The sequence below is a fragment of the Pezoporus flaviventris genome, unplaced genomic scaffold (assembly GCF_033815535.1).
Source record: "Pezoporus flaviventris isolate CSIRO_AGI_PZ_B2104156 unplaced genomic scaffold, CSIRO_AGI_Pfla_v1 ptg000007l, whole genome shotgun sequence".
NCBI classification, from domain to species: Eukaryota; Metazoa; Chordata; class Aves; order Psittaciformes; family Psittacidae; genus Pezoporus; species Pezoporus flaviventris.
This window is the reverse complement of record NW_026892555.1, coordinates 86,027,421-86,038,161: the sequence shown is the minus strand read 5'-3', so window position 1 is coordinate 86,038,161 and position 10,741 is coordinate 86,027,421. Positions and strand designations below refer to the sequence as shown.

The 10,741-nt window shown below is 52.4% G+C and overlaps 1 protein-coding gene across 1 annotated transcript; it reads left to right on the top strand.

The window, feature by feature from the left end:
- Nucleotides 1–4,892: 4,892 nt before the first annotated feature.
- On the top strand, nucleotides 4,893–7,962 carry LOC133267232 (tubulin beta-2 chain-like). Its single transcript, XM_061449366.1, has 4 exons — nucleotides 4,893–5,047; nucleotides 5,562–5,670; nucleotides 6,341–6,451; nucleotides 6,669–7,962. The coding sequence occupies exons 1-4, from the start codon at nucleotides 4,901–4,903 to the stop codon at nucleotides 7,727–7,729; spliced, it is 1,428 nt and encodes a 475-aa protein (XP_061305350.1). The 5' UTR covers nucleotides 4,893–4,900; the 3' UTR covers nucleotides 7,730–7,962.
- The last annotated feature ends 2,779 nt before the right edge of the window (nucleotides 7,963–10,741 follow it).

Sequence of the window (10,741 nt, the reverse complement as noted above, 5' to 3'; positions counted from 1 at the left end):
TGAGATGAAACAAGAAATAATGCTGTGACAGACCTAGCATGTGCTAGGAGGGACTGAGTTCATGGCACATGGCACTATGCATTGAAAGGTGTTGCGTGGTGCCAGCGTGATCCTTGGAGCCTCCCTTGGGACTTATTTCCACTGCAGTTTCTGCTGCTAAGGTGCTGCAGTGAGACCCCTTAATCTGAGGCTGCAGGGTTTCCTTTCCAAGAGTGCCGGGTGGAATTCTGGCTGACAGCCTTGCTCCGGCTTTGTTTCGAGAGAGCAGTCCTTAGCTTGTCTAATAATGAGTAACTGGTGCACAGGCAGGTGCTCTCAGCAAAACTGAAACCTTCACATGTTTTTTAACTATGATACAAACAGTGGCTTGTAGCAGCAGTAAAAGAGAGGAAAAATAATTCCGGGCTCTGGTTGAAGCCGATTGTGGGGAGGGTGCATAGCAGTCCCAGGTGGCTGCACCAGCAGCCCCTGGCTACACCCCTGCTGAGACCAGGGACACCCCAAAATAGGCAGCATTAGCAGGGCTGTGAGGCAGCAGCCTCAGCCCCGGGATTCCCTAGCAAGTGCAGCAGCACCAGTGGAGTGCCCTTGCTCCCCTGTGTGGGCATTGGGGCTGCAGATCCAGCATGGCCACAGCCGGGAATCACGCACTGGGGCTTGCTGGGTGAACAGAATCCACCCAGCAGCCAGAGGGGTGTGGGGCCACCACTGACGGTGTGGCCACTCTTCATTGCCTAGTCCTGGGCCACCAAGGCGTGTCTCATTGCGCACACACTGCCATCAGTCCTGGGTATCATGGTCTAAAGGCAGCTTGGCTTTGATGATCTCTGAGGTTTAAGCATTGCACTTACAGGCAGAGATAGCCACTGGTGTATGGACCAGGCAGATGTGCGCAGAGGGAGGAGGGCTGGTCTTTGCTACTCCCACAGACATGTCCTCAGCGCTGACATGCTGCAGTTTTCTGCTGCCTCCCTGTTTTCTTCCCTTAGGATCTCATCACTTTCCCTGCCGGTTTTGATTCCCCCTTGTCCTTGATGATTGTGTTCCTACAGTCCTGTCTCTGCCTGCATTTGTACCTTTTCTTATCAGGTGTTGTGCTGCACTGCTGACTTCCCCAGAGTTTAGCAATCTCCTCAAGAGCCTGGGCAGAGGCTCCACAGCCAGACTCTGTTACAGCGAGGGCTTTTGTTGGTGTCAAGGCTACCAAGGGTCACAGCACACAGCCATGGCTACTACCAGCTTTGTCCTGCTCCTTGTCCTTTCCCACCAGCTGGCACAGGTGGCTCCAGCCACCCGCATAGCCTGCATACAACCCATATGCAAGGACAAACCGAAGCAGAGACCCATGACAAATATTTTGTTTGCAGAGATACAAAACGCTCCCTCTCCGTGGGTACCACCCTGAATTCCTCCCCAGTGTACCCAGAGTCCTCCCAGCCTGGCCCTCACCTGAGTTACATGATACACACTGAGGAACAAAAGGTTGGTTTGTCCTAAATGACCTACTGAGCCACCCTAAAAGCAGGTCACCTACTGTCTAGCCTGTCTGTGGCGTCAAACCTCAACTTGTGAGAGTCCAAACTTCTTTCTCATTTTTATATACTACAGCATCCCACCCCTCAAGATACAGAAAGCTTATTTGCCACTCTTGTGGCCTTGGGCATAACTTCAAGGTCTTTAAGTCATTTACATTCTTCTAAGAGGAGCCACAGACAAGGACATGACCCACGAAATGGGATGCTGAACCATGGGATGAGTGCATATTTTCTGAAAGGAAAAGCGATTTTTTCTTTAGAAAAACCTTCTAGTGACCCACAAATTGTACTGCAGAACATCACATAAATGCACGTATTTCCCATTATAAATTAAAATGACGGAGTCCTTCCCTTGGGCTTTGTTAGCTGGTTTTTGCAACCTTCTGCATCCTGCGAGGGAGTCAAGACTTTCATCAGTGACCACTTCAGTAGCTTCAGAAGGAGGCTCTGACGGTGATCACACCCAGCCGTGGAGCTGGGAGGATGGGAACCATGAAAGCGAGGAGGGGAGATAAAACTGGATAAAACTGGGTTGATGCTCTGAGCTTCATTAAACAAACTTGACTGAGGTCATGCTATTCCTCCTCTGGCGTCCGCCAAGGGCGGCCGAGTGATAACCCTGAGAGCCGGCGTTCCACCCGCCCCGCCGCCGCTTCCGCACTGCCCTGGCCGCGCTGCTTTGACACCCTGGGAAATCAGCAGGGCGAGGGAAAATGTTGCAGGCTTTTTTTGTTCCTTTCTTTTCTGTGCAGCTCCTTTCTGTCGCGGGAAGGAGGGAGGGCTGGTTGCCGGGGAGACTGCGGATGGAGGAATCCAGCCAGGGCCGGGGATGGGGCAGGGGCTGCGCTGACAGGCACATATTTCGATGTGAGGCAAATACAGAGAGGGGAGAGAGAGCCACCGGCAGCCAACAGATGAACAGTTCATTTTCCTGCAAATAATTCCCAATATGCTACGCTGAACCTTCAGGAAAACCGCCGCTTCCAAAGCTTACCTTCGAATTAAGGTGGACCTTGTCTGAGGGCTCCTGAAGCGGAGGAGGGCTGCTGTTCGCCTCTAAAGGGTCTCATTTAAGGGCTGCAGAAAAGCTAGACCTGTATTTCCTCCCTCATCCCTCAGTAATGCTGTTCATTTTAGAAGCAAATCTTTCATAGTGTTTTGTTTTCTTCCAGTCTCAACAAGTTCCATACAGGAGATATACTTGAATCCCCCCACCTTCAAAATGTGAATTTTATTTGAAGATGAAGCAGTTGGGGTGGGGATCTTTCCTCCAGTGTTAATAATCCGTTTTCCTTGAATTAGATTTTAAAATGGCTTCCTTTGAAGCCTCAAGCTGTTAGAAATGAGCTTAACGTAGGTATGGAGTGTGTGTAAAATCAGCTCCCCCCTTTCGTGCTGAAATGACAGTAATTCTTCTAGTAAATAAGTAATACGCACTGTACAATACACAGAATATGTGGAAATAACAGTGGCAAGCAGCCATGGTACCTGTATTTCGCACCAGCTCTGCTGTAACGGGGTTTTGCTGCACCAGCGTTCTCAAGTGCACACCCATCGCAGCCATGGGAAAGGCTGGCATTGCTTTGAATCCTTACCTGAAGCGGTCAGTTGCTAATCCACTGGAGCTGCTAATCTGCAAGGTGTTTTTAAACAGGTTATTCTAGATGTGGATGTTGATTATGCAGTTAACATGCCACAAAAAGAAGAAGAAGAAAAAAAAAGAAAAAGTTTGCTTGGGATTAAGGCTACACTTTGCTCCTGAAGCGTGGTCAACCAAATAATAAATTCGCTCCTTAGCTTAGATCAGCAAAAACACATTTCAGAGGGAGTGCAAGTGATCAGATTTATTTTTTCAAAATCACTGTTGAAGAGACGAATGAGGGTGTCTTTTCTAGCATCCCCTTTGTGGGGCTGGGATGCCTTCTTCCCGCAAGGCGAACAAAAGAAAGGTGTGGATGCTTTGGCATAGTCATCAGAGGGAACCAGGTCTTTCTGCAGATCGCCTGGGAAGAGTGTAAAATCCGATCTGGAGTGATCCACAGGCAGGGTTATCGACCTGCATAAACGAGGTTAGAAAGATTAGGGGAGTCGACACCCGGATAGAACAAAGGAAAGAGTATACTGAAGGGATAGGGATTGGAAATGGTGATGAACTTTCATCTGCCCCTCTAGAATAGCTGTAGCCTTCCTCTAGTGGGGTCGCTAAACTCGGGTGTATTGGGGTTTAGTGAGGTTCAGGGGGGTACAGCCCGGCGCTGGTTGCGGGCAATCTGCCCGTGCCTGCCGGAGCTCTGGGCAGCCTTCCCGGGGGGGCCGCTCCCTGCCATCGCCGCACCCTCGGTAACACTACTGTGGAACAGGCGGCACCCACGAGGAGCCGACACGCCGCGCTGGCCTCCCCGCAGGGCACCGGGTGCGGTGACGACCGTGCCGCCCTCCCGTGCTCTTCCTCCCCCCGACCTCCTCCTCCTCCCCGCCCTCTCCCTCTGCGGCCGTTGTGCCATACCGGGATGCTCCCAAATAGCTCGGGGAAAGCACCTCTGGGCGTACATCTTCAACCCTCCCTTGATAACCCCAAGTTCTTCCCTTTCTTCACCCCTCAGCGTGTGAAAATCCACAGCTATCCGAGCATTTGCAAGAGCCGATCGCTGCCGATCCGAGGGACACCCCTTTTCCCTCAAAAGCCCAAGCGCCCTGCGGGCGGCACCGGCGGCCTGCTGTCTGGACGAGGGCCGCTGGTGGTAGCAGCCAGTGGACGGCTAAGTAGAGGGCAGGGCCGGCTGACAGGGGTTTACGAGGCACAGCCCGTCCGAGGGCTCCTTGCCCGAGGTGCGGGGCTGCTGCTCGCGGGTGTGGACTTGCGCGGGCAGATGGGCAGCAGCTACCGGCGCTTGTGGCGCCCCGCGGGTAGTGGAGTCCCCCGCCAGCGCCGTGTGAATGGAGGCACCGGTGGGGGGCGGGGGCAGCCGCCGGGCTCCCCCTCCTCCCCGCGGCAACGCCCGCTGCTGCGGCAGGGAAAGCTGCTCGTCCCGGGGAACAAAAGGCTGCGGTTGCCTCCGGACAAAGGGCGCGTGCGGCGGGGCGACGGGGCAGGGTTACACACGGACGGCCCAGGACGGGGCCCCACAACCGTCCTGGGCGCCTTTGTCCCCGGGGTCAGCAGTGAAACGGGGCGCCGGAGCACGGGCGGTGGTACCGGTACCGGTGCGCCGCGCCCGCTCCCGGGAAGCCCCGCCCCTTACCGCAGGCCCCGCCCCCCGCTGCGGGAGACAATGCCGCAGCCACGCCCCGCCCCCGAACGCCCATTGGCTCCGCGCTTCTCCCGCATGAAGTCACCGGCGGGGCGGGGCACGGCGCCCGATTTAATGGGGGCCGCGGGGCGCGGCCGCCGCAGCAGAGACCGTGAGAGCAGGCGGAGAAGGTGCGAGAGAGGGGCAGCAGCGACCACCGGCACCATGCGTGAGATCGTGCACATCCAGGCCGGGCAGTGCGGAAACCAGATCGGCGCCAAGGTACGTGCCGGCGTCCTGGCCGTCTATCGGGAGCTCCGTGCACGGAGCGCTGCCGGGCGTGGGGCGGTGCCCGCTCTAGCCAGGCACCGCGTGTCCCGCGGAGAGCGCTTCAGGGAGAACCCGTGTTCCGGCTGCGGAGGGGAGCACCGCCGCGGGAGCGTCTGCGCGGGCGGTTCCTGGCTGTCGCGACATGAGGGGGTTCCGCGGTGTGGGCTCGGCGCGCCTTTCGGCTGGGGGAAGACTAGGGGGTGCGGCGGTGCCGTGCATCCGCCCCCCCCGGGCTGCGGGTGTCTGGTGTGGGGGGTGAAGGGGGCACCGATCCGGTGCCACACCCCTCCCGTCGGGGGGTGGGGGGGCAGGGGCGCGGTGGTGTCCGCGTCTGGCGGGGGCCGCCCCCACGCGTGGCAAATCCCCGCGCGCCACGTGGCGGGGCTTTGGCCGGGGGGGGCCGCGGGCGGGGCGTGGCGGCGCTGGCCCCCCTTCACCTCCCGTTAACCCCACCCGGTCCCCGCAGTTCTGGGAGGTCATCAGTGATGAGCATGGAATCGACCCCACGGGCAGCTACCACGGGGACAGCGACCTGCAGCTGGAAAGGATCAATGTCTACTACAATGAAGCCACCGGTAAGGACCCCCTGTAATGAGTTTCTTTCCTGTGCCGCTGGGGTTGGCAGCTGAGGCGGCCCCCAGTGCCTCCTGCCATGGAGGCTGTGCCCTCGCCCTCCCTGCTGTGGGTGGTGCCCAGGCACAGCTTAAATCATGGAATTATAGAATGGTTTGGGTTGGACGAAACTTGAAGATCATCCACCCCCTCTGCCAGGGGCAGGGATACCTAGCACTAGACCAGGTTGCTTAAAGCCCCTTCCAACCTGGCTTCAAACACTGCTAAGGATGGAGCATTTGCCACTTCCCTGGGCAACCCATTCCAGTGCCTCACCACCCTCACAGTAAAGAATTTCTTCCTTGTATCTAACGTAAACTTCCCCAGTTTAAGTTTAAACCCACAACCCCTTGTCCTATAACTAAATTTCCTAATGGAGTCCTTCCCCAGTATCCTTATAGGCCCCCTTCAGATATTAGAAGCGTGCTATGAGGCTTCCATTCAGCATTCTCTTCTACAGGCTGAACAGTCCCCATTTTCTCCGCATCTCTTTGTACGGCAAGATGCTTTGTATTCCAATCCCCAAATTCACTAATCCTCCAAGTCATGAGCAATTCCTAGGCAATGAATTGTGGTGAGGCAGAAGAGAGCACAGTAGGGCTCCCATAATGCTGGTGCTGGTTTCTCCTACAGGTAACAAATACGTCCCCCGTGCCATCCTGGTGGACCTGGAGCCTGGCACAATGGACTCTGTGCGCTCTGGCCCCTTTGGACAGATCTTCCGGCCTGACAACTTTGTCTTTGGTGAGTGAGTGTGGGATGGAGGAGTCCCAGACTGGGAGCTCTGTGCACAGAAAGGACTTGGAGCAAGCATGCAGATGACCCTGGGGGACATGAATGCCAGTAGCACGATGGGGATGAAGGTGAGGGGTGCAGGCTGTGGGGCAGGAGAGGTGACATCATCTCTGTTCCTGCTTGGGGGCCTACTAACGGAGCACCTTGCTTCTGGTGTGCCCCGCAGGTCAGAGCGGGGCTGGCAACAACTGGGCCAAGGGGCACTACACGGAAGGCGCTGAGCTGGTGGACTCTGTCCTGGATGTGGTGAGGAAGGAGTCGGAGAGCTGCGACTGCCTGCAGGGCTTCCAGCTGACCCACTCGCTGGGTGGTGGCACGGGCTCTGGGATGGGCACCCTGCTCATCAGCAAGATCCGTGAGGAGTACCCCGACCGCATCATGAACACCTTCAGCGTCATGCCCTCTCCCAAGGTGTCGGACACGGTGGTGGAGCCCTACAATGCCACCCTCTCTGTGCACCAGCTGGTGGAGAACACGGACGAGACCTACTGCATCGACAACGAGGCCCTGTACGACATCTGCTTCCGCACCCTGAAGCTGACCACCCCGACGTACGGGGACCTCAACCACCTGGTGTCGGCCACCATGAGCGGCGTGACCACCTGCCTCCGCTTCCCCGGCCAGCTGAACGCCGACCTGCGCAAGCTGGCGGTCAACATGGTGCCTTTCCCGCGGCTGCACTTCTTCATGCCGGGCTTCGCGCCGCTCACCAGCCGCGGCAGCCAGCAGTACCGAGCCCTGACGGTGCCCGAGCTCACCCAGCAGATGTTCGACTCCAAGAACATGATGGCCGCCTGCGACCCACGCCACGGCCGCTACCTGACGGTGGCCGCCATCTTCCGGGGCCGCATGTCCATGAAGGAGGTGGACGAGCAGATGCTCAACGTGCAGAACAAGAACAGCAGCTACTTTGTGGAGTGGATCCCCAACAACGTGAAGACGGCCGTCTGCGACATCCCCCCGCGTGGCCTCAAGATGTCCGCCACCTTCATTGGCAACAGCACGGCTATCCAGGAGCTCTTCAAGAGGATCTCGGAGCAGTTCACGGCCATGTTCCGGCGCAAGGCTTTCTTGCACTGGTACACCGGTGAGGGCATGGATGAGATGGAGTTCACGGAGGCAGAGAGCAACATGAATGACCTGGTCTCCGAATACCAGCAGTACCAGGATGCCACTGCTGATGAGCAGGGAGAATTTGAAGAGGAGGGAGAGGAGGATGAGGCATAAGGTTGAAATGGGTAGGAGTTAAGTATAGTCTGAGCAGGCAAGTGTTCATTGAGAGAAGGAATCTGTGCAGTTGTGCTGAAGCATGCATTTTTTAATTTGGTGCTCTCCACTGTTGCTTCTGTCAGCAGTTTTGTATCCTTGACTGTCCAATGTAACAGTAGTTGCAAAAATACTTCTGAGTCCTCTGTTGAAATGGTTAACTTCTCAAACATAAAGGCTTTTTGTGTCCTAAACTGTCTCCTCTTTCTTATTTCTCTCTAGAGTAAGAGAACTCTCGTGTGGTTTTCTGTAGCTTCACTTCTTGGGTATTTTTCCTTAACCTTAGTGAAAGGCTAAGTTCAATAAAACAAGATTTCTTAGGCTGTGAATTTAACAGCATGAAGATGGAGTTGCTCAGCTTAAGATGGCAGCTAATTTATGGAAACTGGATTCATTGTTGGGACGCTCCTCTGTCTAGCAGAAAGCTGCCTTGGCTAATTGAAACAAGACCCTGCACTTGAGAATCCTGCATCTCCTATTCATGGATGTACATAGTAGTGAGGTCAGCAAGAAGGTATTGAAGCCCACATTACAAGCTGTCAAAACTGATTTGACAGGATAGCTCCAGGCTTTCCCCTCTGCCATTCAGCAGCAATTAGTCAACTTGTTCCAGGGCCTATAGTACATATGTATGGGTGGCTGCCTGAAATTTGACTTGAACCCGAGACGTTTTATCTTTCCCCTAACCTTCCTCTCTCAGTATAAAAAGTCCATGCAAAGAGGCATGGGTCTGTACTAACATACAACTTGAGCTTCATTAAGAACCCGAACTGCTTCTTCTTCAGGTATAAAACTGTTTCCCAAAAATAGCCACTAATCTGCCCTTAACTGTAAAGGGATCGACTCACCAAGCAATAAATTCCATTTAGATGATGAGAGATGATGGCTAGTTTTTTAGGTAACATGGCTTGAAATGCTGCCTAAAGCATACATGCAGTCTTGAAATAGTAATCTATCAATACCTTAACAAGAGCAGTCTCCTGCCTCACAAGTTACACATTCACAGGACTGTTTGGTGCTCTTGGTCCCTGCAGCAGGAAACAGACCTGAGAGAGCAGTGTAGCAGCACCCTGTTGTGCATCTTTGTGAAGGTAAGTGTGGTTTCATTACAGTGAGCAAAGGGGAATCAATGTGACTCTATGCTTAGAGGATGCAGGAACCCTGAGTGAATCTAAAAGGCAGCTGTCAGAAGTTACAGGGTCCAAGTCTTTTCTATGAAACAAGTAAAATCCCTCATTGAGTACAGCAGTTGCCCAATGTATGCATAGTCCTTAGTTCACACAACCATCACTTAGGGGAATTTTCCGGTACTGAAAGTGTTGCTTTGAGAGCTGCTGCCAATGCTACAATTATGGTGGCCCTGAAAGAGCTGGTATCCACGTGTGCTGCCTCTTTTGTAATCCTTCAATGAAATGGTTGCAAGGCATTAGTGGAATAAAGACAAAAGGGAGCTGCTGTGCATAATATCTTGCCTGGTTTAGCTCTGTTAATTGACTTCACTGCCTGTAGATGCTGCTCTGGGTATACCCTGTTCCTTTGCTGATAAACCTATTAACCTGGAATGAAGGACAACAGGCACTTGGTAAAGCTTTTCTCTGGTCTATATGCTTCATTTCTGATGTACAGCATGTAAAGAAGGGTGAGAGGCACTTAAGCTGTCTTAACTGTCAGTAAACATATAGAGCTGTATATATCTATAGTAGTACTTGTATTTCCTAGCTCTTGAGCAGTTACAGGATTAAGCATTAAACACATTGAGGTTGTTTTAGTAACTGAGGGAATACATGCTGCCTCAGGCCCTTTGGGGAAATAGCACCTTATCTGGTTGTCAGAGTAACCTTCCCTTGGAATTACCTAGCTGGCTTGCACTTGAAACTGTTTATCATACAGCTTTGTAAAGCTGAGGAGGAGAGCCAGCAAATGAATTGAAATAAAGTTTAAAGGATGAGAACCTGGTCCTTGCCTTTCCATAGCAGGTTTCACTAGTGTTCAGCATGTCTAGCTTGTAATTCTTAGTGTAATTACACTCTGTCTCTAGCTAACCCTTAAATATAGCTACACAAGAGACACATTTCACTACAGCTCCCTTACTAGGAAGCAGGGCATCAGCCTACATTGCTGTATTCTGTTTCATTGTTTTGTTTTTTTTTTCCTGTTTCTGTTGTGGAAGAGAAGCCATAAATAGAGATACTTTAGACAGCAGCATGTCCTTTCATAAATCCTATGCATCATATTTGCTAGTCATAATCATTTAAAAAAAAAAAATCAAACTTATTTTGGTAGCTGAGAGAAATACCGGGAATAGAGATACTCGAAGATGTAAAGGAAAGGTTCAGAACTTCTTGATGGGAACAGTAAGTCAACTATAAGGGAGAATGAGTCTCCTCAGTGGGCCTGTGGGCTGCAGTACCATTTTCTTTTTGTTGGATCTTTTAGCTTTAGCTGTATGTATCACCCAGGAGACCATTCACTATAAAAACCGGAGACTGACTGCTGTATGCCAAACAACAAACAGATGTCTTCACAAGTGCTCATAGTTGCACTTTTTCTGTTTCACAAAGAAAGCAGAGCCATGGAAATGGTTTCAAATTGAGTAATCTGACTGCCTTAACCTCCATTGGGTGTTGATTTGTCCATGTGATGAACGATGCCTATGAGGCTAAAGGTCTTGCATGAGGTATCCTGTTTGGAAAAAATGAGTATAGATAGTACAGACTTAGTGGTGTGCTGCTTAAACCACTTACAATGATTCATTTGTGTTGAAACAGAAGTTAATAATATCAAGCATTATATTTTTGTTTCAACATATCAGTGGTGGCCTTTGTTGACAATTAGAGCTGATGGTGTTGGGGAAGGAACAACCTCTCTTTTTGTTCCCTTTAAGAATGTGGTATTTTTAAGCACATTAGCAAAATGTCTTGACCAAGGCAAACAACTCAAATGTTTGTCTTGGTAGATATAAGATGATAAGTC